Source organism: Ochlerotatus camptorhynchus, unplaced genomic scaffold (assembly GCF_037179485.1).
Source record: "Ochlerotatus camptorhynchus isolate MF236.1 unplaced genomic scaffold, CSIRO-AGI_Acam_v1.1 ptg000116l, whole genome shotgun sequence".
Taxonomy (NCBI): Eukaryota; Metazoa; Arthropoda; class Insecta; order Diptera; family Culicidae; genus Ochlerotatus; species Ochlerotatus camptorhynchus.
The window spans coordinates 1,199,777-1,225,374 of NW_027040606.1; the positions used below are offsets into that span (position 1 = coordinate 1,199,777).

Here is a 25,598-nt window from a genome sequence, read left to right on the forward strand (position 1 = left end):
ACATGTTTACTAGGTCAAGCGCAAGGCGATCAACAACGCACGCATGAATGAAATGATTGTTTGCATAGCTTAGCATACTTGCAATAAGCATAATCGATTGCGTGTGACTTTTGCCACATGGTATCGGGTCAATTCGTAAACAACAGGAAGCAACATATCAACATAGGACTTGGGAAAGATTCAGCATAAACAATATTGAATTCTATCTGCGCAATTGGTTAATTAATAAAACTAACTGAAACTGAAATATACATTATTCAAACAATCGCAAGTCAGAGTGTTAGTACCTTCAAATGCCAGTTCACTAAGGAGAGCTGCAAGTAAAGATCAGTGCCAACATTTCAAAAGGGCGATATTGTTTTTTTTATTGAATGCTCACACCGAGGGGGACGACACATCTAAACCTCAATTCTAGATGCTCAACAAATCTCACACTAGCGAATCAATCTTCAAAAAATCTTCTTTCATTTCTCGCATCGCGCATAATCTTTTTGCAGGAAATTATCAGAATCGTCATCAATCTTCTTTTTACCTACTCAGCGTGCGTGCGGCTAACACAATTTTTCCTGCATCGTAGATAGAGTCGCCCCCCTCGGCTCACACATACAAATTAACGATGCCAACTGTTAAGGGCCACCCATATTAGATCCGTTTGCGTTGCGTTGACGTGAATTTGACAGTTAGACAATAGATTTAGCTGTCACTTTGCCGCAACGCGTCCGATCCGGATCTAATGTGCGTGGGCCTTTAGAGGAGACATTGCTTAACCTCATGGTGTCGTTACTTTTCATGTGAAAGCTTTTAATCGTGAGAAATCAACGGCTAAATCCATTTTCCTTTTGAAATGTTGGCCCTGATGTAAATTATAATTCCATGAGAATCTAATTTTTAAAACAGTTCAAAAAAATCTTAGCAAAATTTCTAGTTCAAAGCTAGTTATAGGGTATACGTCCCTAACCTCGGTCTAATATGCAGCCATAGATTACGTTTTTAATCATAACTCATCAATTAATTTACCTGCAAACGATATTCTACTGCTAAATGGTATGCTTAGATATGCTTATCATGTCGTTTGCTATCAGGAACCGCAAAAAGTTGAAAAACTTACTTTTTTTAAGACAAAAACTCACCAGGGAAATGTATGTAATATCGGTCTATTGTCCCCAAATTGGGTCTATTTATGGATGCAACTTCGTCCTATCCTGTTTGATTCTCAAAAAAAACGCTCTTGGTAACGTTTTCTTATGTATTTTTTTTATCACTATCACTGTTAACTTAATACTCTTCATTCCTCAAAACATTTCTTAGAGAAAATTTTACGAAAACTACATTAAATCACTCAAGTTAAAAATTAAAAATTAAAAATTTCGCTTATCGTCTTTCGACCGCAGAATATCTAAATCAAAACATTGTGATGTTCATTATACAGATTTGGCAGAAAAAATCTCCCTTCCTGTTCGTTCCTTATCATCCAAATGCAAACCACATTGTTGACGTTACTCTTATTGCTATATGCTGTCAAATGAATTTCATGGGCCAAAGTTAGGAACATAGAAAAGAAATGTGTCCCTAAAGTTGGGTCCATGATTTACTTGTGAAAACGTTGTTAAACAATTAAAATAAACATAAAATATTCAAACAGTAACTGTGAGTTTTACGTCTAGTGTGTATTATCAGGTAATTCCATTCAATAAATGCCATAATCAGGCCATTTGATGATCGTCAGTGCAACCTTCCCATCTTAACCTTAGAAGTCATGGCGGCTAAAAACTCCGAACAGAGTGATATTCTCAACCAGTTTTATTACTTACGAGAGCTGAAAATGTATTGAAATGTTGTGATATAAATTGATTTGTGTGTGGTACACATTTATCAATCATCAGTGATCAATATTTTCCTTATTTTTTGTGTAATATTCCTTAATTAATTATTTATTTGCGTGATAGGCCGAATGAAAGGACTAGACCCACATTACATACCGTAACCCTAGTTTTTAATAAAATTCATGAGAATTTTGAGGGAATTTTAAGGAGTTTCCGGGAGGGACATTTTGAGAATATTTCTAAAGATACATGAGATGAGTAGTGTTCCAACATATTCTGAAGAAATTTTCAAATGAATACTCATGAGGATTCTAAGTTAAATCCAGCGATTCTCGTAAGGGCTTTTTGAGAAGAATTTTAGGGAAAATCTGATGAAAATTCCCATATAATTCTGAGGGGAAATCCAAGTGAATTTGCTCAATTCTAATAGGCATATCAAGAGATTTCCGATGAATATTCTAAGCGGTTTCTAAATCAAATTAATGGAGATATATTAAACAAATTCTCGATAGAATTTATAAAAATGCGAACCTGAATTAAGAGTGGATTTAAAGAGTCTGCACAGAATTCCGAGACTATTATTGAGGAAAATTTCTAGAGAATACCGGACAGATTCATAAGATTATTTCTTTATTTGGAGCGAAAAGCCCACACAAGTGGGAGTAAAGCTTTATCATTTCAGTACCAACAGATAACATGGAATCCTACAGATACATTTGCTTAAACAAAGTCTTAAACCTATAAAACTATATTAATGATAACATAATTAACATAATTTAAATACAGAAAACACCGCCAGGCAATTAAAAGTGCATTATAGGGTGTCCCAGAAAATATAAGCAAAGTTTATTATTGGAATAAAACAACGTTTAGTTAATGAACTCAAATTTGTATTACATATAAATGTTCTCTATAGTATTCTCTTTCAATTGGGTGAAAATAATCCTTCTTCTTCTTCTTCGCATTTCAAGCTTAATGCTTATTGCATTTTAGCTTAATGCGTGCTCTCAACTTACTGTTCTAGATGCACTTCCCCAGTTATTAATTGAGAGCTTTCGATGCCTGTACCATGTTTGCATTAGTATAATTGTGTGGCAAGTACAATCGTACTCTATGCCCAGGGAAGTCGAACAATTTTCCAACCCGAAAAATTCCTAGACCGGACCGGGAATCGAACCCAGCCACCTCCAGCATGGTCTTGCTTTGTAGCTGCGCCTTTACCGACTGAGCTAAGGGAGGTGGAAATAATCCACAGTTCCTTTAATCGTATGCTCAAGGAGCGAACTTTTGATCTGACGCTGCCGATGAGCTTCAGCACAGATTCCTTGGCGATAATTTTGGCTACTTTTGTCCAGTCTTTTTCAATATCTTCGATAGAATTTGCTGCCTTAAAGTGTTTCCGTAGATATCCCTTGGAAAGGGCCCAAAAAGTTACGATTGACCGGGCCTCCGGATAATTCGGAGGATTCATCTCTTTTGGCACGTATTGCACTTTGATTGCTTTGTACATTGACACCAAATCGGACCAAAATAGTACTGGGCCATCATCATCGTCTCCTTCGTCAGAAATGGCTTTGACAACATGCCGTACTCACACATCGCTTTCCAAATCAAAAACGGTAAAAATTGACTTATTGGCATCGTCAACTTCCTGACTATCATGGACTGCATAATATTGGTCTCCCGGAAGTGTCTTGTAGTCAAAGTTGACGTATCATCGTCCATAATAATACACGCCAATTTTCCTTGGCACGTTGGACGTTAATCTTCGATGTTCTCAGTTTTTTGGCCAAATCTCGAACAGACGCACGAAAGCTTGATCATCTTCTGGTTCACTTTTCGGTCCACCGGTCTCAGCTTACGGCCAGATTTCGATGTGTCCTCTATGGTAACTTCTTCACCGAACTTCCGGATGGCGGTATGGACTGCTTCGATACTCACTTCCTCAATTTTCGCCAACTTCCTTACTGGTAGGTTGGAAATAGTGCACCATTTGTGCACGAACTATTTGCGCTTTTCCGGGGAAATGCCTAGCATTTTTATGATTTTGTAAAAAAATGAACTTTGTGCACACAAATTAGTTGAACAATAAGTTATCAACAACACACATCGATGAACAGCTGATAAATTTCACCGGGGTAGAAATGGCGGCGAGTTGAAAGTTTGCTTATACTTTCTGGGACACCCTATATAAAACAGATTCTTAAGCCTAACACGGGAGATATTAAAATCAAAGCAGGGTAAATGATGGCTTCGGTACCCATTGACTGTTTTCTCACCAAAATACTTCGCGGAATGTATTCAAACGATTCCTTAGTCTTTTAGCTTTAACCTGATTACAGCTAGTTAACACGCAATTCAGATGGAAAGATTGCCGACAATAGTCACACTCAGCTGAGAAGTTTGGAGCGTTGTAAAAACGTTTTCAAACCGTTTTCGACTATTCTTTCCATTGGAATGGATGGAATAGCTAGCAGGAGATAAATGTAAACAAACAAACACATATGTATGACGCTAGTTAACGGCTCATTAGCACCGAAGTTTGTGCGAGAAGCCGGGATGTTAAAAACATAATAAGAACGTAAATTTACTCGTTTGATATTGACATTCAACTGCGGTAGAAGTGAGCAGCAATCAATGTCCGATTGTAAGAGATCAGCGATGAAGGCAGCCTTATAGATGCCACGGTGAACGCTAAGTAATTGTAGGGACATCAAATTACAGCGACTTTTATAACTAAGGAGATTGAATAGATCTTTCCAGGGTAGCCAACGAAGAGCGAAACGTACAAATCTTCGCTGAATGGCTTCGATAAGATTCACACCGTTGCTGTAAACTGGAGCCCATACTACGGAACAGTACTCTAATGTGGAGCGGACTAGCGAACAATAGATTGTTTTTTAAACAAAAAATGCTCCTAAAGTTTTCGACGAAACGAAATATGAAACCAAGTTGAGAAGAGGCCTTAGCGGAAATATAAGTCACATGGTCCTTGAAGGTGAGTTGTGAATCAAGACTGGCGGCTAAGTCTTTTGTGGTAGACTCACAACTTAATGTTTGCTCCTATTGACTAGAGAACGTTATAATGACACATTTAGAAGCATTTAATACCATCCTGTTTTTGTCACACCAAAAAGCAAAAACGTCCAACGTATCATTTCGATCTGAAATCGTCAGCATAAGACAGCTTCAGGCAACGGATAGAAAAGTGAACGTCTTTCAGATACAAACAAACAATATGAACGGTCCCAGATGACTGCCTTGAGGTACACCAAAAGAAACAGCGAACGGTTGAGAAATATGATTTACTCTCTTCACTGACATATGTCAACCGATGAGGTATGAGCGAAGCCAATCAAATAGGGAACCGTGAAAGCCAAGTGGCTCTAGTTTGGCCACTGCAATATCGTGATTAATTTTATCAATGCCACGGTAGTTGGACTGCTTATTGCCTTTTTTGAAGACAGGGAAAGCAAAAGTATCCTTCTAGTAGTCGGGAAAGTTACCAGAATCCAAAAAGAGGTTTAAGATGGATGCTAAATGTGCGGGCAGGACTCCAATCTAGATCTTAATAACCGCAGAAGGGATTCCGTTAGAGTCAACGCTGAAAGAATTTTTCAAACGAAGGCCTGCTATATGAACATTATTACTCGAGATAGGCGGATGAGCTTCAGCAGCAGAATGTACGGGACCTTGCTTACGGAGGCTATGATATGCTTGTTAGGTAAATATTCTATGACGACTACACTGCTGAATTCTGCTATGCTTGACAAAGCTGTACTGTTTGTTCCCAGGGACCAGAAGGTCCCGAAGAAACGTGCTCAGCTTTTTGGCTCAGCAGTGTAGTACTATAATTAAGAATAGAATGGGGTACGTTAATCGATGTACTTTGTACCGATAGGCTAGTCAAGTGTGAGCCAATTTAAAATCGTTAGTTTCCACCGGTTAGTTATACTTGCTCTTCGACACCTCCGTTCGATGTTTACAAAATTTTTTAGAGGCAGCTCGTTAGGATGACTTCAGATGCTTGAGCCGGGGGTCGTTGAAAGTAAAAGTAATTCTTTTAAGACTAAAAGACTTTTTGTAGCGATCCTAAGAAAAAAAATTACAAATTTTTCAGGAAATCATCCAAATTCAAACATTGAACAATTTTTATGATTCCGTGCAGAGAAATTTAAGATGCAACTGAATTCCGGGCATACATTTCTCCAAAGAGAAAGAAATGTCTACATATACCTTATATGGAGAAATTTATTTTTCTTCGATGAAATGTATGTCCGGAATTCTGCTGTAGAATTAGCAAGAATTAAATAAATAAATATTCTGAGACTTGGAACAAATTTCAAGATCCAAGGTTTTTTAAACTGTTTAAGAATTCAAGATTATTAGATTATTTCAGAAAAGAGTAACAGTAAGATATGTGAGATCTCAAACTTGGCAAAAATCCTAAATGGACGTGCATTGAATATCCCAGAAATGATTTTTTTTTCTAAAAACATGAAAAGTTTTCACATTTTATTTGATCGACAATTATCTAGTATTTGCCTTCTCATTTGATGTGTTACATAATGGGTTTTGACACATCTAAATCTCAATCCTAGAAATCGTTTTTGTCACTTCAAGACCGTTCAAAAGTGAGGAGTCGTTTTAGTTCGGTCGAGATAGCTTAAAAGATGTGCAATATTTGTACGCTTCTAAAATCGTCGCGTCAGTCGTAGTTTACTTAGTGAACGATTATTCGAAAATCTGTCTGTCGGATTTGATGGTGGAAACTAGTACTCTATTGAGAGCTTTCGAAGCCTGTACCATTTTTGCATTAGTATAATTGTGTAACAAGTACAATCATACTCTATGCCCAGGGAAGACGAGAAATTTTTGGTCTTGATTTATAGCTGCACCTTTTTCGACTGAGCTAAGGAAGCCCCAGCCGTGAATCAAGCTTAAGTCAAATATTAAAAATGTGTTGTATTTATAATTCAATTCGACAATTCAATGACAGTACACGGGTACCACAAGGAATTCAAAGTTGAATTTTTAAACTTTAAATTTCAATAAAATACCCAAATTTCGTTTTGAGACTTACCCAATGTCGAAATTATGTATGGTCCTGAGGTGTAAACAAATAAATGAAATAAAATAAAGAGTCGTGAATCACAAATCATGTTGAAATTATACATCCTTTTCGTTGTTTTAGCATACAACGTTTCTGAGATAAAGATTTCAGTAGAAGTCTCAAGATATCGTCTGAAACTTTGATGTCATAGATCCAACTATCGCAGCACATCGTTCAAGGCCGATGGAGTTTTAAATGCTAATCAATCAGTAAACTACATAGCTATCCCCATTTCAGAGGAAATCCTGAGCAAGAAAGGACTGGTTGACCAAAATAAACACTCAAATGAAGATTTTTACATAAATAAACAAACCCATACAAATCGCAAATCCCACCTCAACGAATCTGATAGCACTGAATCCCGTCGTCAACATGCACCGTTCTCTTTCTTGCCTTCGCTGCTGCAGCCGCCTGGTGCCTTATGTCGCGAGAACAACCGACTATCAACATTGGATCGAGCGAGAACGACAACGGTGGCACAGGCAGAGCACGGGCGGACGGACGACGGGGTATTTAAACACATCAGTGAGTTAGTAAATGAATGCCTGCTTTAGGACCCTCCTCGATGTAGCTTCTTGCTTGCGTTGTGTAACATGATCGAATGGGTCGCGACACACAAACACACCGCCGAAGAACACCCATACAACTGCTCCCACTGTTCGTTGTTTGCTAGTTTTTTCCACAACTTTACTGATAAGGGGGTGTAAAACAGAATGCCCTCTACAGAAGAAGTGCTTCCATGATGGTTCTGTTTTACTTTTGAGATGATAATTTTAAGATGCAATGTTGGTTCTCTCACCTGTGGAAATGCGGCTCCAATGCTGCCGAGGTGGCTATTCCACCGGACACAGAATTGCTGGGTCTGCCCGGAACTCATCGTCGTGTGTGGAGTTTTTCCTTAAACCTAATCTTTTGCTTTCCAAAAGCGAGCTACCTTGAGCTACTTGAGACTCTTGAAGGACACCTTTGACTTCGACTCGGTGTGTTGTATATCTTTGCTCACTCACATTGACACTAGAAGAGGTAGAGACGGAACACACAGAAGCGCACGGGTTCGGATTAGTCACGAGGGCTCTTCTCCACTGCTTGTGGTCAACGAGTTAAAAACGAACGAACAAAAAAATCGATATTTCCAACCCCTTGCTGCTCGTTTCCAATCCCTTCCGATCTATAGGAGCTTTTTAAAGGGTGTGGGACGAATGGACCTTATGTTCTTCCCCTTGGTCTCGTTGTTGTTTGAAGCACCCACCACACACTTTCATCCGATGTATGTTCCTCGCGCACGACGATACCGACCGACGTCGGTCGCTTCGCTTCTATACTCGGTATGAGGTCAAACGAACACCCGAAAGTTCAAAGATCCCTTGGCACATCGCCCTCTCCCGTACACCGTAGAGGCAGCGATTGCGAAACGAGCACACGAAATTATCGATTTTTGTGCGCTTCCATTTTCTTCTCCCTCAAAACAACTCACTTCGCCTGGCCTGGACACTTCCCACCGCAGCCAAAAAAAAAAACAACGCGCTTCCCCCGGAACTGAGTAATTCGAACTGCAGATGCGTCCTCTTGCTCAATGCTGGTGCTGGCAGCTGAGACCCCGACTGATAGTGCTAGAACCTGCTCCAAGTGGACGCCGCGACGCCATTTTCGTGTATTAGAAACGATAGTGATGCATTGATTTTCCTTTCGTCACTAGAAAAACGACGTCGCTGCCCTCGAATTTGAAGGGGACAACTTTTTTGAGGTCGCAACTATTTTTCGTTCCTCTTGCTTCGACACTCGATTACGCGACAAATTGCGGATGCAATCGTATTTGCACACTTTGACTAGGTGATGTTGTTGGATATTGCACTTTGAAAACCACACGGCGCAACAACTATTTTGTGGAAGAGACTAGGTTGATTTATGATGATTTTCTTGATAAACAATAAACACACACACACAGCGCGCACCACTACGCAACGCATGAATGGTATTTCCACCCGAGTCTCACTGTTTCTGTCCTGTTACTACTGGTACTGTTGCTTTTGCCTCTTCCTTCGCTGATTCGGTTCGGTCTCAGATGAGAGTGAAAACTAGAATGATGGCTGGCACTTCTTGATGGTGTTCTTCTCTGCTTGTGGGTGAGTTTCTTCTCACGCGTCGCCGTCGAATGAAATGGGTAGCGTGAGAAGTGAGAAGATTTATCACACACCGCGACGACATCTGGTCGTTGGAAGCAAAACTAGCGGTTTGTTTACGCTGGAAAAAGCTGATTTCGACGAGCCGGTTGAGAGTGTCATATGGAGTTTAACGGAAGTTTTGCACAGTAAACACGCCAAAATTTAATATTCCCTAACAATGGCTAGAAGGGGTGGAAAACTCAGTGAAAATCCAGTTGACCGGTTGAAGCAGATCAATTATTACGAGGAGCAACGCAATTTGAAACCGGGACAGTGTAATAAGGTGCGTATATTATTGCATTGAGGCAGTCATCAGAGACAATAATCGACATGACTAAAATCGGTTTCAGCCGTGCAACCTGCCTCCCAATAAAGATAAGAGCTGATAAGAGTATATTTTTTATCCACCACTCTTTCACCCAGCTTAGATCCGTCAATTCCGCTTTCACAATTTCTGAATCTGGTCGATATAAATAAATAGGCAAGCAACAGTTTGAGTTACTATTGCCGGCAACAGCTGTTGTACCTCCCGGTGTCACGCGATCGAGGATTTTTAGGGAAACTATAGGGACAAGAGTGCCGCTCTCAATAATGACGAAAATAAAATAATGAATTTTCAATGCTATCTCGCCCATGCATTCAGTCTGCATACGATTAAACGTAAATCAATCCAGTTGCTAATCAAAATACTCGAGTATTTTTGATTTTGTGTGAACTACCTCAGTCTGTTCCATTCCACTCTATCTAAGACTGCAAGTCGCCAGCAATCAGCCATGCTTCCTGTGAAGGCTAAGCGGGTCACCTTCCTCCTGGTTGACCCACCTGCGCGAATCTTCATCTTGTTCCAGTCGGGTCGTCATCGAGAAGTGTACCCCATTATAATGGTTGTCAATGAATTGCAACACAGAAACCATCATCAAGATAGCGCTATAACTGTAGTTTAATATGGAAATGAAAATGAAAGAGCGAGGTTTGGTGAGACCGTGGGAACCAATCCGAAAGGATCATCCCTGATCAAAAAAGCTCTCGCTACACAAGCTACGTGGACTGTACTTACCTTACCAATCAGGCTAAGGCCTTGTTGTCCTCTGCTGTCCGAAGAAGTCGTCTCCACTCTACTCGATCCATGGCCACAGTTCGCCAGCCTCGTAGTCTGCGAAGGGTCCGCAGTTCAGCTTCTACTTGGTTGATCCACCTTGCCCGCTGCGCGCCTCTTCTTCTTGTTCCTGTTGGGTCGCTTTCTAGAACCATTTTCACTGGGTCGTCGTGCGGCATTCTTACGACGTGCCCAGCCCACCGCAGTCGCCCAATTTTTGCAATGTGGACGATGGATGGTTCTCCCAGCAGCTGGTGCAATTCGTGGTTCATTCGCCTCCTCCACGTTCCGTCATCCATCTGCACTCCACCGTAGATGGTACGCAACACCTTCCGTTCGAAAACACCAAGGGCGCGTTGGTCCTCCACGAGCATAGTCCAGGTCTCGTGGCCGTAAAGGACCACCGGTCTAATCAGCGTCTTGTAGAAAGTCAACTTCGTGCGGCGGCGAATTTGATTCGACCGGAGCGTCCTCCGGAGTCCAAAGTAGGCACGATTCCCTGCCATAATGCGTCTTTGAATTTCTCTGCTGGTATCATTTTCGGCGGTCACCAGTGAGCCCAAATACACGAACTCATCGACCACCTCGATTTCATCACCGTCAATCTGAACTCGGGGTGGGAGGCGAATATTATCTTCGCTAGAACTTTTTCCTTTCATGTATTTTGTCTTTGATGCGTTGATGGCAAGTCCAATCCGTCTAGCTTCAGCCTTCAGTCTGATGTACGTTTCCGCCATCATCTCAAAGTTCCGTGCCATAATGTCAATGTCATCGGCGAAGCCAAGGAGCTGGATGGACTTCCTGAATATCGTGCCACTCGTGTCTATCCCAGCTCTTCTGATCACACCTTCTAACGCGATGTTGAACAGCAGACACGAAAGTCCATCACCCTGCCGTAACCCCCTTCGAGATTCAAAGGGACTCGAGAGTGTCCCCGATACTCGAACAACGCACATCACTCGATCCATCGTCGCCTTGACCAATCGCGTCAGTTTATCCGGAAGTCCGTACTCGTGCATAATCTGCCATAGCTAATCTCGATCGATTGTGTCGTATGCGGATTTGAAATCGATGAACAAATGATGTGTGGGCACGTTGTATTCGCGGCATTTCTGCAGAACCTGCCGAATCGCGAAAATTTGGTCCGTGGTAGCGCGGGCACCCATGAATCCCGCCTGGTATTGCCCCACGAACTCTCTTGCATATGGTGACAGACGGCGGCATAGAATTTGGGAGAGTACCTTGTAGGCGGCGCTCAGCAGTGTGATCGCGCGGTAGTTGCAGCAATCCAACTTGTCGCCCTTTTTGTAGATTGGGCATACGACACCTTCCATCCACTCCTCCGGTAATATCTCCTCCTCCCAAATCTTGACAATTACCCAGTGCAGCGCTCTAGCCAGTGCTTCACCACCGTATTTCAATAGCTCACTTGGTAGTTGATCTACACCAGTTGCTTTGTTGTTCTTCAGCCGATCGATCTCCTCCTCAACTTCTTGAAGATCAGGGGCCGGTAGCCTGTCGTCTTCTGCGCGTGCTCCAAGGTCTGTTGCCGTGCCACCTTCGTTTTCTGCTGCTTCACCGTTGAGGTGCTCGTCATAGTACTGCTTCCACCTCTCAATCACCTCACACTCGTTCGTGAGAAGGTTACCGTCCAAGTCCTTGCACATATCGCCTTGCGGCACGTAGTCTTTGCGCGAACTTTTTAGCTTCTCGTAGAACTTCCGTGTGTCGTTTACGCGGTGCAGATTTTCCATCGCCTCGCGATCTCGGTCTGCCTGGTGACGCTTTTTCCTTCGGAAAAACGAGTTTTGTCTGTTCCGCGCATGTCTGTATCGCTCCACATTCAATCTCGTGCGGTGTTGCAGCATTCTCACCCGTGCTGCATTCTTCTCCTCTACTAACAGTTTGCATTCGCCGTCAAACCAGTCATTTCTTCGGTCCGGGATTGCAGTACCTAGTGCCGCTGCAGCAGTACTACCTATGGCTGAACGGATGTCCCGCCAGCCATCTTCAAGAGAAGCTGCGCCAAGCTGCTCTTCCGTGGGTAGTGCAACTTCCAGCTGCTGCGCGTAGTCCTGGGCAACTCCGGCGTCCCGTAGTTGCTCAATGTTGGGTCGCGGCGTTCGACTTCGACGTGTGTTATGCACCGTCGAGAGTTTTGAGCGCATGCATACTGCAACTAGGTAGTGGTCCGAATCTATGTTCGCACTGCGGTACGTGCGGACGTTGATAATGTCGGAGAAGAATTTCCCGTCGATTAGAACGTGATCGATTTGGTTTTCTGTGTGTTGGTCAGGTGATCTCCAGGTGGCTTTGTGGATATCCTTGCGGGGGAAAAAGGTACTTCGAACTACCATACCCCGGGAGGCTGCAAAGTTCACGCATCGTTGGCCGTTGTCGTTCGATACGGCATGCAGGCTGTTGGCCCGATTGCCGGTCTATATATTGCCTCCCGTCCTACCTGAGCGTTCATGTCGCCGATGACGATTTTGACGTCCCGTTGCGAACAGCCGTCGTACACCTGCTCCAACTGCGCATAGAACGCTTCTTTCTCGCCGTCGGGTCTCCCTTCGTGTGGGCAGTGCACGTTGATGATGCTGTAGTTGAAGAAACGGCCCTTAATCCTCAACTTGCACATCCTCGCGTTGATCGGCTGCCAACCAATCACGCGTTGGCGCATCTTACCCAGCACTACAAAGCCGGTTCCCAGCTCGTTGGTGGTGCCACAGCTCTGGTAGAAAGTAGCCGCTCGATGCCCGCTTTTCCATACCTTTTGTCCCGTCCAGCAAAGTTCCTGCAGTGCTACGACTTCGAAGTTGCGTGGTTGAAGTTCGTCATAGATTAATCTATCGCAACCCGGGAAGCCGAGCGATTTGCAGTTCCATGTTCCGAGTTTCCAATCGTAGTCCTTATTTCGTCGCGTAGGTCTGTGCCGATTGTTCCGGTCCGTATTTCTTTCTTCGGTATTTGCAACTTTGTTTTTTTTCCAGGGCGGCTTGTTGGGCCTGCCCCAACCCCCTGTCTCGCCGGGGGACCATCGTGCACAGCTCTGTTTAGAGTCCCACGCTGGCACTAGGACGGTGATCAGCCGCTCCTAACATGGAGAACAGACGCCGTTTTGAGCCGCACCTACATAGTGAACAGACGCTCGGGTTTGGTGAAGCATTTCCTCTATCACCGTACTATGGTTACCGCGCCAGTGTTCGCGTCGCACCTCTTAACTTTGCTATTGCCGGACTGGCAACATTGCCCAGGCTACGCCACCCAGCTGTGTCCATGTTTCAGCTGGTAGTCTTTTGTTATCATATGACTCGAGGAGGCGTGAAGTAGGAACTTGTGAGGACCAGGGCTAGGTATTCCGCTCCTTCCAGGTTGTCAACTCACCATTTTGTAGCCCAACGTGGACTGTCCACCTCGTATAACATGATCAAGTACGATACCTGGTTGTATTCAATTTACCACTGTAGGGTCAAAAACGGAGGGTGGACCCGTAACAGAGACACTTCCGCGTGATCCACGGGAGCAAGAAGAATCTCCTTCCAATGATAAAAATGTTCCAATCTGAAATAGAACAAGCCATCATACGAGGGGATGTCCCAATGAGTGGGGAGAAGAGCCCACTTTCAATTCACGAAATGTTAACACTAGGGAGTTGGCAATTCCACATTCCCCATCTAAATCGCTTCAATCAGGTCCCATCCCTACCCAATGAATTTATATGATTATATGAAAATGTGTATATGTATATGAAATTGATGTGATACGCGATAATTCAAATAGTTTCTGCGGTTGATGGTAAATTTAAAACATACAAATGGTTTGATCTAACGGCATTCAGTCTCTCATCGATAAAAATATCTTTGTGCTCAGAAAACGAAGTCCTTTCAGATGGTGTATAAAAACCGGTATGTCTTTCGAAATTAAACAACCCAATTGGAAAAAATTAATGCGTCTTTGACAAAACTGTATTAATCATCATCGACGCTGAATATTTAAATTGGCCGGCGTTAAGTCAGAGGGGACTAAATACCTTACAAAGGAAAACGGCCAAATGGGTTGTCCCATTAAATAACAATTTATGCAAGGAGAATTTTCGTCTTAAAAAAAATGTTGGACCAAGCAAGCCTGGTCCGGTCTGACTTATCACCGACCTATTGACTTATCACATAAACCTTTGTCCAACAATTTTTTTTTAAGACGAAAATTCTCCTTGCAATGAAACATTTTGTTTCATGAAATAATGCTAACCATGCAGTTGACAAACTAGTTGATTTTGAGTTCCTTTCGATTAGATGTTGATAAAAGCTAGATGGAGTAAGTTTAAAAATGTGCGTTTTGTTGACTTATAGAATATTGCATTCGAAAACTTCATCATACAAGAAAGATGCATCCAAATAGGGGAATGGCTCTAATGTTGGCCTATGGATCTAAGATTGGGCCCATCGCTAAAAATCTACTATTAATCAATTATGATCAATCGATTAGATGAACGCGTCATTTGGACGGTACTAATGGATATTTTTTGGCGCTATTGAAAATTTTGTCGATTGCTGAATTTATGTATGGGCCCAAATTAGGGGCATTTAGGCCGACATTACATCCTTTTCCCCTAATGGCTCAAACTTTTTTTTTCTATTCGTTTATTCGGTTCAAATTTCCTGATCCTACGTTCATTTATTTTCAGTACCTCCATGCGGTCATCGATCCAGATTTTCTACAGGGTCAACATGGGGCCGAAGTACTGTCTAAGCTAAACGAACTGAACCTCAAGTACGAAATCGAACAGCAACTGGCTCCACGTGTCATTACTTTCTACCGCGCTACTCAACAGATTCTCACACAACAAGGAACAATGACAGACAGAACGGCCGACCAAAAGTTCTTCATTCACCTTCTGCTGGGCGAGGAATTCGTACGACACGTCAAGGAGCAAAGTTTACTGTCCACCATCGAGCAGCTGCGGGATCTATACCCAGGGAGAACTATTTCGCTGTTGGTGTTTGGATTGGTTGGCTATTGCCGTGATAATCGGGGATGCGTTGGCCGTAAGGACACGGAAATGGCCCTCACGGAGGTGCAGCTGTTTGCGGGCTGCTCTCATCAGTTGGTCGAAACGGCCGAGGAAGTGGGCAATTTTGTTGCTCAGCTGGGGAAGAGCATAGCGGAGCTACCCTACAAACAGCAACAGCAGAAGAAGTACAGTCAAGAACAGCTATACCTAGGCAACGAGAAGAAGGGTTGCGTCCGAGTGGACGGTACATCCGGTTTGCACCAATTGTACCAGAATCAACTGATAAAGATCCCATCGGTAACGTTGGAAGTAGCGGAGGCCATCATCAGTGTGTACCCGAGTCTGAGTCAATTAATCGATGGGTTTCGGTTTGCTTCCAATGCTCCAAATCTGCTGGCAGATATTCCCATCAGACGAGCGGGTGGACCAATTACGAGTTCGATTCGACGAATAGGACCGGAACTGAGTAAAAAGATCTACCTGCTATACAGCAGTACGGATCCGAAGCAGGAGTTATGAAAAGGTGAGATGGTAGGTTTTCTGATTTCGTTCCTTCGACTGAGAAGATGTGATAAGCATTTACTGTTCAATAAATTTAATGTATAGATGTTTTTTTGCCAAATGATCTTATGTTATTAGAACATACATACTTACAAATTTCCTTACTTCTTCCTTTGTAAATTATTGCTACTAAAGTTAAACATTTTCTGGCTCTGCTTGATTCCCTTCGCTATTCTGCTGTTGGGATGGAGCCTCTTCTCGGCAGCATCAATAGAGCCTTCACCCGTGGAAGCACCGGCACCTTGACCGAATTTCCGTGCAAAGAACTTGCCTTTCTTACCTTTCTGAGGCAGTGGTTTCGATCCTCCTTGGAACTTAGAGTAGTCAGCTTGACTGTAGTCGAAAGGCACCGGTTTGTTTGAAGTTTGCTTGAAATCCTTTTGCGCGGCTTTTCCTGGTTTATTAAACTTTTTCTTCTTGTTTTTACCTTTCTTACCCCCGTTGGCAAAGCTACTGTTCTGACTACTCTGACCCGACACATTCCTGGCATCATAATAATCATCATCATCGTCGTTGTCATTGTCGTTCCCAGCATCAGCATTATCATTTATTTCACCTGGCATTTTAATTGGCATTGGGAACTCCCCTTTGGACAGACGATCTGTCTTTTCCTTCTTCTGCTGAGGTTCATAGTTGCTGAACAGGATCTTGTTGGCCGTTTCCGTTTGAACAAGCTTGCGCTTCGCTTCCCTTTCTTCCTGTCTTTTCTGAGCCTTCAAAGGAAGCTTGGACACTGGTTCTGCCTTAACCACATTGGAAGAAGCAGGCTTTTCACCACGTTCCAGTTTCACCACCGGTTTCTCTTCTAGTTCAGGCTCCTCCTCATTCTGGTAACGATTGCGGCAAGTTTCCAAGTGCCTCTCGTATGGGGTGTTGAATTTACGATCCTGATAGGATAGGTTCAGGGTGCCGTTCAGACTCTGGTCACGGTCTTGCTGCTGTGGAGAGAAATATTCAATCAGTACTAGTTAAACTAACTTTCGCTAATGGTCTAATGGCTCACCTTGTTTTGATAGTGCATTTCGATGAATTTGATCATCTTGGAATCCTCCGATAAGCTATGGTCCAAAATTAGTCTTCCCTTCTCATCCAACGTTCTCATTTTCGACTCCACGAATACTGACGCATCCGGTTGCTCTTTGACTATGCCGGCCACAACCTCCTCGCAAACGCCAATCTTGCTGGATGAACTGAGCAAAGTCGGCATGTTGGTCTCCAGGTGCACCCCATGGCTAGTATCGTGCGGACAAAACAGTGGATTACTCAAGTCGAACGATGATTGCATCTTGTGGCGAGTGTCCTTCTGATGTTCGATCGCTTGCGGAACGGCCTTATTCAACGGGATCTCCCTTGCTTTGAGGATGATCTGATGCAGCGTATGCAAATGTTGCCGTACTAGCGATGGGACCGGCGTGCAGCAAGCGATTATTCCTTGCATCTCGCGGGGCAACTTGGATGCAATGTCCAACACCATGTGCTGAGGTAGAACGTAACCGGGGGATTCGTCTTCCTGGCGGGCGATTTTGTCGCGCCAGTAGAGTATTTCCCGGAAAGCATACATTTGGCGTTGATCGAACACGTGCCTTGACCGACGATAGATGTTCATGACTGCATCTTCGTTGATGACCGGTTTAATGTAACGCTGCTTGCACATGAAGGTAGATTTGTTGTAAACGGTAGGCAAGAAGCTAGCGCCTTTCGCGATCAACTCGTTACGCATTCGATCGTAGATGTATAGCAGATAGTGGGTATCTTTACGAGCATAATCGACGAAATTGTGTGGAATTGGACGAATACGCCAATCGGCTAGCTGGTACGCTTTGTCCGTCTCGATGTTGCAATAATGCTTCAAGAGGAACTGTAAACCAATTCTTGAAAACTCCAAAACCTGTTGATTGAAATTAACAGAAATAAATTCAATAACTTAGCTATGTTCTTACGAATTTCTTCTCACCTTCGCAGCTTCACCAGTATCAAACATATTTACTATGTACAAGGACAAATCCCGCTGAAGCCATTCGATATCGCTTATCGAACCGTGCAATACTTTCACCACCTTTGGATTGGTGAACACTTCGTTCAAAACGTACAATTCTTCGCGAAGAGCCAACGTATCGATGATATAGTCCTTACTTCGTGTAGAAATTTGCATCAGACAGGTGAACCCCTGATATGTCCGATACGAATGGTGTTCCAAATCAATTGCAAGCTCTTTGGCAGCCTTCAATTCCCTCAAAAGCACCGGGAGTTGATTTTCCTTATCGATGATGTCCATGGGGGTGTTTTCTAGCAGCAAAGGTTCCTGTGGCTCTACCGTCTTCAGTGCTTCTTTAGAGGGTTCAAACCTGTCCAACTCAAATTCGTACGGATGCAGATAGCTGACAATATTCCCTGCCTCGTCGTACTCAGGAAGAACAGCCAGCGGCTTCAGAGAATTCGGCTTTTCCTTTATCTTCGGGACGAACGGATTCAACGACGAGTTATCCACCGGAACTTTGAAATTTGCTTGAGGTCGCTGTATGTTCGTTCCAGTAACCAGAGTAGCCTTCATCACTGCAGCAGCTGCGGTAGTCTTAATGGAATTGTTCCAACTGCCACTCAGACGCTGCCGAGGTGTAGCCTGAAGCTGGATTTCGCTCTGCACAAGCACCGTTTCGTGCTTCTTCTTGATTCCCGCCACTTCGTCCAGATTTGAATTGATTCGCTCAAGAATGGAGTCGTTGAACTCCTGCAGTAGTTCAAATTTTTCCTCCCGATCGCGAACGACAATGTTCCCTTTTATTTCATGCATTTTCAGCACGTCAGAAATCATGTGCAGAACATTGTTCGCCTGAGTATCCATGATCCGGACGAACGATGGGTGCGTGTCATACAGATCTCGAGAGTTGCCGGAAGGCAATGCCAGAACAGCTTTCATGGCGTTGAGCATCAATTTTTGGCCTCCCTGTAATTAAATATCATGCTTTTTCATGGCTGGAAATGAAACCAACTTTAAAATACTTACATCGGTATATTTCCGTATCGGACTGGCGTCGATTTCCGGAGCTGGACGAGAGACGGATGCTACAGACGTAGTAGCTGCTGATTTCGATTGGCTCAGAGATTTCGCTGGTTTGCTGGATTGGCCTGGCTTCATGATTGCTGGTTGAAACTATTATCAACCGCAAAACCGAATATTTGTCACAGATCTTTCACCAAAATCGTGCCAAATTATACGAAAAACCTTATTAAAAACGTGAACGTGCCAGAAGTGTAAAACAAAACAAAAGCACACTTTGGTATTTCGAACAATAATGTCATTTTTAATCGTATGTCGACTTTTGCTTCAAAGGTAAAAGTGAATCCCCAAACGCAATAGGAGATGTGAGACGCTATTGCATTATGATTTGTCAACCAATTTGAGTTGATGGTGACTCTGTAGCTCTTTACTCCTATGGTAAAATTCATAAGCAAACGTCAGACTGTGCGTGAAACATGGCGTACTTCGTACTATCCTTTCACACCACCGAAAAATCCCCCAAGAAATTGTCAATCTTTTCTAGAAGAGACAATTTTTCGACGGTGCTGTCAACGCCAATGATGACTGATGATGATACGATGGTTTTGTGGGTTTTGTTCCGTGTTGTACTTTTCTTTTCACCGTCCATAGACCACCTGTAGTGTTGTAGTAATTAATTTCAATATAAATTTATGTGAAACCACAGTTTAAAAGTTCTAAACCCAGTCAGAGAATTCCATCAATCTATCATAGTTCGAAAGCATTCCGTCCGGAAACGATGAGCAGGCTAATTTGTACCATCACGATCGTGTTGCTTGGTGTGACCGGATTCTGGGCTGCTGTTACTGAAGCCGGTATCAAAACCGTCACCGATGATGATCTCGTAAAACTGTTCCACAGTCATTCCAATTTTGTGGTTTTATTCTGTAAGTACATGAGCCCTAAAACATCATATTCAATGAATATTCAGGAATGCAATGCTGGTTTATTTTATTGTTGCATTTATTGAATACTAATGCATTCATAAATAACACCCAACAAAACGGAACAAATCGGCTGATTATTCTTAAATCACGCCATACACTGGTGGAAAAGCGGGTCTGAAATATTAGGTAATGGCTATTTCTAGCGTTCAGAATTATAATGGCCTAACTGCGATGATCGAAGTTCTCTTCGCATCAGGGCGTCACAATATCAGCTTCAATCGACCAAATCGATACGACGAAGAGACTGCTGGCTTTTTTTCTGTTAAAGTCGAACAGCTTCGCAGCATTCTAGAACCTCAGTCGGCGTGCACAAACAAATGTTCAATCGCTTGTCTCTCTTTCTCCCGTCGCTCCATTGGTCTTTCTTTCAAGCTTCTGTGAAACGGATGAGTGAAAGAGCGCTCGACTTTGATAGTTTTCTCTTTCATGAAACACATCAATAGAGGTTTCATGACGTATAAGACGGAAAATGAAATAACACATTTAAAGCATTTCTTACGTCAAAACACTTGAAGATTACACGTCATATTTTTAATTTATCTTCCATCCATATATTTATCTAAAAAAATGATCGAAAACGGGACATAACGCATTTTAAACAAATTGAAAGAGCGATGATAGAGTGTTCGTGAAAGGGGATTGAAAGCCATAATGAGGTTTCGTTTAACTAGAAAATCGACGTTAGTAACATTGAAAGCGATGAGCAAAGCAACGACGAGAAGTTCCACAGCCAGCCTTTCCTTCTAAGCGTCCTGCTTTTTTATTTTCGTTTCTTGCTGATAGTCTAGCTAGGCGTTATAGAAATGAAGCGTCGAACACGTATGTACGAGAGAAACAAAACACGAGTTCATTTTAGAGCTTCGAAATTGTAGAGCCCTGCTTCGCATTACCACAGTTCAGTAAACAAATTTTCCCTCGAATTTTCTGAAATTATCACAATACAATGTAGTGAAAGGTTGTATTAGCTAGCATCATCAAACGCACCGAGAAATGTTAATCCAGACGAGTTATTATCAAAAGAGATAATCGGTGAAGAAAATCGATCATCGCAGATATGTCCTTATGATTCTGAACACTTGATTTCAAATTCATTAATATCAAAACGTGATTTGATCTCAGATTTTATATGATATCAGGCATAACATTTGATAACGGCACAAAAACATGTGTAAACAAACTTTCTAAGGCCCTTTACACGCGAACCAGTACCGCTGGTTCTTCATGTCTTCTGTCACTGTTTGCAAAATATCTAATAGCAATTACCTTTGTTGTAATACTTCCTGTATTGCCATGGTCATCTGGGAGGAGGGTCGCATCCAGTGCTTTCCCCAGGAACCGTTCACGGCCACCAGCTACTGCCCGTCCAGTCTTGGGCGTATCCATCGAGGCGAGGCATCCTTCAGATTACTTACAATCTCCGACACTCAATGCAAATCGCCGGCACACTTACGCTAGTTACAAAAAAAACACACCCGTGCAAAGAAACGCAATAACAGTTTCTCATTACTTGTAGCCAAAAAGAACTGTGACACCTGTGATAAGCTTGAAGCCGTGCTTGGAAATCTCAAACAAGAAATCAAAGACAATCTAGAGGCAGAAATCTTCAAGGCTACCGGAAGCCAGATGGTTCGTCTGTACAGTCCAACGAAGGAACCGGCCGTGGTTTACTTTCGTCACGGTGTTCCTCTGCTATACGATGGGCCAGTTAATGAGGATGCACTGATCGGAAAATTGGTTCAAAACAAGGATCCAAATGTCAAGGAGTTATCCGATGAAAATTTCGAACATCTAACTCAAGCTTCGAGTGGAGCTACTACGGGAGATTGGTTCATCATGTTGTGAGTTTTGAAAGATGGAAGTTTATTTTATTTTGAGTTAAAACATGGGTGGGTATATTTCTAGTTACACATCGAACTGCGTCGATTGTCAACGTTTGACCGCTGTTTGGGAAGCAGTGGCTGGTGATCTCAAAACGCGGATGAATGTCGCTCGAATGCAAAAAGATGGAAAAGGAAGCGCTACAGCAGAACGATTCCGCGTTAACGAAGTACCTGCTTTCATTTTGTAAGAATATGTCTGGTTGGTTTGTCTAGGAACACTTTTGACATTCTCCTTCATTTTCAGCTTGCGCCAAGGAAAATTCTACCGATATGAAATTGGAAAGTATGACATCAAGTCGTTTGTAACTTTTGCACAAGACTGGTACAAAAATACCACCCCGGAGAAAGTCCCTGTACCACAGTCACCATTGTACGTTAATGACATTTGTTTCAATCACTCGTTCAAATAATTAATTTTATTTTTTTTATAAATTTACAGTGATCAATTGGTAGAGCAAGCTGTCTATACTTTGAAGAATCTACCGGAGTTTGTTGACGTTCTCAGGACGGAATTCCCAACCTGGTTCTATATAATGCTTGGTCTGATCGTGTTTGTAGTTTTGGGATTTACGGCAACGATTATTCTTGCAATCATCACTAGATGCAAGGCAGCAGCGAAGAGCAAGAAAACGCGCTCCAAGAAGGCAAAGTAAATTTATGATTATGTGTATACATATCTGTTCGGTAAGAGCATGAGAACCAGAAGAAAAAATGGGTTGTCTATTCTTTTGTTTTTTTTTTAAATTACCCAAACAAGATTTTTATTTACCTTTGACTAACTCTTGATAGGTATAGAAAATCATCCTTCTCTACCTCTTTAATTTCCCACCTTTTAACTATCATCACTGTTACACACAAAGAACATAAATTGTTCCTATAAAAATAAAGCAAGATCAAATTAAAAGTTTCCCAAATTTCGTAGTTTCAACTATGAAATTTTTCAAAATTGTACTTATTTTTTGCATTAACTAATCATGTTTTTATCACTTCATGCGTGAAGTTAACGATTTACATAGTTCGAGATGCTGTGCTTGAAAACGAAAAGGAAAATTTTGTTGAAAAGTTCATAAAAATGCTTTTGGTCCTATTACCCCGCTGGCGCGTTTTACGCCATTTCCCCCTACATATTGACTCACAAAATCAAGAACAGTAAAACTCGAAAGAACTGCTCATGTTTAGAAGAAGTAAAAATCTCCACTGTTTATTTTTATTCAAAATGTTATGCATTATGCCAAACAACTTCGGGCTAATGTTTCTACATAGTCTGTTAGGGGTCGTCCATTAATTATGTCACACATTTAGGGGGGAGAGGGGTTTTTGAAAACTGTGACGAGCCATACAAAAAAAAATTAAGGTTCATACAAAAAATGTGACAAAGGGGGGAGAGGGGGTTGAAAATGGGCCAAATTTGCGTGACATAATTAATGGACCATCCCTTATAAGAAAGTATTATTAAATGGGACCATAAACAGCTGAACTAGGGGTAAGACAACTGTTCTCAGAGTTAATATATTTGCAGTGAGTAAATTTGAGTTACTCAATATTTACTCAAAAACAAACAATGTAGTCTAATATTTTTCATCAAATAATGTTCAAACAATCCCCGTCTGACAGCCCTGCGCTTTGGTCAGAGAGCGTATAGGGCGTCGTTGTGCCAATTTGGTCGTGGTACATTTCGAGTATGAGAGAGTGATTGCAGTTTGCTCAAAAGTGCCTGAGTAAAATGCAAGTATTTTCGTTGATTACCCGTAGTTGTTACAGTGAAGATATACACCCATATTCTCGTTTATGTCTGGACGAGTTTGCCATACAGAAACATTTTTATTTGATTTTGTGTGGTGGATGGGTTTCGGGCGTGGACAGGCATATGGGTGATAATATTAAGTTTACGTTAGGATAACGTTGAAACATTGAGAAATGTATCGCTTCAGTTTAAGAAGCACTTCACTTCGCAACCGATGAACCATTCTGACGGCCTACATTGCCGTGCAGGCGCCGTGTGTTGGCAGGGTCAAATATTGGACAGTTTGACGTTTATAAAGTACACTCAGTTAAAACTGTATTTTTGAACTTTATCTCTATACATTCTTAGATGTTTCTTAGTAGATTATCATGTTGGTGTAAGCTGATTCAAAGAGTAAATGGTATTAACATTGAGCTGTCCATAGTTGGGCGTTGTTGAACTTCTGGTACTTGCACAACATTTCATGTGAATACCAAAGTAACCATAATCACAAAATAGCTTTAGGTGTGGGTTCAGAGTGGTACAATGTCACTGAGATATGGTTAGTTGGGTATTCAGATGAAACTATTACTTTAAAAAACTAATCCTGGTTGTATCTCTTTTTCGTTTTTTCGTTTGCATGTAACACTGTTTGATATTACTAACCGCACCGAGCCTTCATTCCGGGTGGTGAGCGAACCTGAAGAAGAAGAAGAAGACCATAAACCCCTTCTCGGAACGAGTGTTTTGTTAGTGGACCTGGTCTGCGATTCAAGGTTGGACTCTGTGATGATAAATATCACATAACAGGTAAAGTAGGCAGGATCATCTTTATCGAAATGTAAGTATTATTGACAATGATCATAACTAGATTATATGCAAATTTATATGATAGGTACCTGGATCAACGTTGTTTAAACATGCGCATTCAATCGTGACGGCATCTAATTCTGCATTTTAAACCTACCCAACCCTTTTCCTTTCTACAATCCCTGAGCCGCTGGTTCACCATAAGTGTACCTCGCAGAACTTTTTTAACCCCCATGGGTAAAGATGCTGTGTTGCTCACTCCTCTCCCCTTCCCTGGTGTATTATGGATGGTGTGAATATTCACATCGGTGACATGGCCCCTGACCCCCTTGTACATCATAAAATCAAAATCAAAAATCAATCAATCCCCGTCTGACAGAATGTTTTGATTTCAAGATTTAGTTTTCATTCATTAAAAGATCCAAGTTAGATGGCTCTTGTCCAAGCCAAGGGATGTTTAGGTCTCTTTTGCTTTCTAGGATGGATGGCAAAAGTTTAATGTCTTTGAAGTTTTTGGTGATGTGGTGGTGTTAGTGTTTCCATATCCCAGCCATTTATAATTACCCGGGAATCTTAAAATAGCTGAAGACTCTTCCCGGAAATCGGGAAATATTTTCGGTAGTTATTTATTAAAACTTGAACTTCGTCAGGATTTCTCCCGAAAGATTTTTCGGACAATTTTTCCCCTTGAAGATTTCGTCCAGCTTCTTCGGAAGGATTCTTATGATTACTCTGGGAGGTTTTGTCTGACTTTGCACGAAAGTTTCTTCCAACATCCCCTGGAAGTTTTTTTTTTTTAAACTTGCCCTGGTAGAATCTTCCACCTTCGTCCATTGTTCAACGGAAGTTTCATCATCTTTTCATTCCAACAGTATCAGATTATAATCAGAAGTCCTAGATTACAATCAGAAGTCCTACCGCTGGAAGTGGAAACTATTTCCCATTTCATCCGGACTTCCCACGGAAAACTTTTCTGAATTATTCTGAAAGTTTCATCCGGCTGCCTAAATTTGCATGGAAGTCTCTTCTAACTTCGCCCGGGAGTTTCTCACAGTTTGTGTCAGAAGCGGGTACCTGTTTCGATTGAAAGATTCTTCGCCAGGAAGCTTTCCTGACTTCGCACTAAAGATTCGCCAAACTTTCTCCGGAAATGTCTTATCAATTTTCCCCAAAAGTTGTGTGGTCATTTTTAATATAATATATGTTTAACATGGTTTTCGTACAAATCAACTGCTTCTCGGGAAGTCAAACTAGTTTTCTGGGAATCGGGAAATGATAATTCTGGTAAATTGCCCGGGAAGGAAACACTAGATGGTGTGATTTCAAGACTAAGGAAGTAAGAATTTGGCCAAATGTTTTCAGAAGATTAATTTAGCTCATGAAAATTAAAACTCAATCTCTTAAAATCGGTCAAAGAGGTTTCATATTTTGTTGC

General features: G+C 42.1%; 4 protein-coding genes across 10 annotated transcripts in view; 2 read left to right on the forward strand and 2 right to left on the reverse strand.

Moving 5' to 3' along the window:
* Nucleotides 1-8,998, reverse strand: part of LOC135699793 (longitudinals lacking protein, isoforms H/M/V) — a 34,830-nt gene extending 25,832 nt beyond the window's left edge. For 5 of the 6 annotated variants that reach the window (XM_065220135.1, XM_065220134.1, XM_065220131.1 and 2 more), the window contains exon 1: nucleotides 7,736-8,400. In XM_065220135.1, coding sequence (XP_065076207.1) covers nucleotides 7,736-7,813 — 78 coding nt within the window. In that variant the 5' untranslated portion in view covers nucleotides 7,814-8,400. The other variant, XM_065220130.1, reaches the window with a different exon arrangement.
* Nucleotides 8,999-9,236: 238 nt separating this feature from the next.
* Nucleotides 9,237-15,786, forward strand: mms4 (Methyl methanesulfonate sensitivity 4). The gene is made up of 2 exons (XM_065220148.1): nucleotides 9,237-9,381; nucleotides 14,879-15,786. Exons 1-2 carry the CDS (start codon nucleotides 9,277-9,279, stop codon nucleotides 15,722-15,724), a joined length of 951 nt encoding a protein of 316 aa, XP_065076220.1. The 5' UTR covers nucleotides 9,237-9,276; the 3' UTR covers nucleotides 15,725-15,786.
* Nucleotides 15,787-15,811: 25 nt separating this feature from the next.
* On the reverse strand, nucleotides 15,812-19,029 carry Rrp6 (exosome component Rrp6). 2 transcript variants are annotated; one of them, XM_065220126.1, is made up of 4 exons: nucleotides 18,771-19,029; nucleotides 17,721-18,710; nucleotides 16,770-17,654; nucleotides 15,812-16,701 (listed from the first exon to the last, which is right to left on the reverse strand). In XM_065220126.1, the coding sequence occupies exons 1-4, from the start codon at nucleotides 18,900-18,902 to the stop codon at nucleotides 15,868-15,870; spliced, it is 2,841 nt and encodes a 946-aa protein (XP_065076198.1). In that variant the 5' UTR covers nucleotides 18,903-19,029; the 3' UTR covers nucleotides 15,812-15,867. The 2 variants fall into 2 exon arrangements, with proteins under 2 accessions (XP_065076198.1, XP_065076197.1); XM_065220125.1 differs by having other exon boundaries at nucleotides 15,812-16,704.
* A 396-nt stretch (nucleotides 19,030-19,425) lies between these two features.
* On the forward strand, nucleotides 19,426-22,474 carry LOC135699772 (thioredoxin domain-containing protein). Its single transcript, XM_065220088.1, has 5 exons — nucleotides 19,426-19,690; nucleotides 21,264-21,588; nucleotides 21,653-21,814; nucleotides 21,875-22,000; nucleotides 22,070-22,474. The coding sequence occupies exons 1-5, from the start codon at nucleotides 19,543-19,545 to the stop codon at nucleotides 22,281-22,283; spliced, it is 975 nt and encodes a 324-aa protein (XP_065076160.1). The 5' UTR covers nucleotides 19,426-19,542; the 3' UTR covers nucleotides 22,284-22,474.
* The last annotated feature ends 3,124 nt before the right edge of the window (nucleotides 22,475-25,598 follow it).

Bases quoted from the DNA above. Each gene is read 5' to 3' on its own strand.
- mms4 (XM_065220148.1), top strand. From the start codon at position 9,277: ATGGCTAGAAGGGGTGGAAAACTCAGTGAAAATCCAGTTGACCGGTTG. The intron at 9,382-14,878 runs GTGCGTATATTA...ATTTATTTTCAG, and splicing joins AACCGGGACAGTGTAATAAG to TACCTCCATGCGGTCATCGA.
- Rrp6 (XM_065220125.1), bottom strand. From the start codon at position 18,902: ATGAAGCCAGGCCAATCCAGCAAACCAGCGAAATCTCTGAGCCAATCG. The intron at 18,711-18,770 runs GTAAGTATTTTA...ATTTAATTACAG, and splicing joins CGATACGGAAATATACCGAT to GGAGGCCAAAAATTGATGCT. The intron at 16,705-16,769 runs GTGAGCCATTAG...TTCTCTCCACAG, and splicing joins AAATGCACTATCAAAACAAG to CAGCAAGACCGTGACCAGAG.
- LOC135699772 (XM_065220088.1), top strand. From the start codon at position 19,543: ATGAGCAGGCTAATTTGTACCATCACGATCGTGTTGCTTGGTGTGACC. The intron at 19,691-21,263 runs GTAAGTACATGA...CATTACTTGTAG, and splicing joins CAATTTTGTGGTTTTATTCT to CCAAAAAGAACTGTGACACC. The intron at 21,589-21,652 runs GTGAGTTTTGAA...GTATATTTCTAG, and splicing joins GGAGATTGGTTCATCATGTT to TTACACATCGAACTGCGTCG.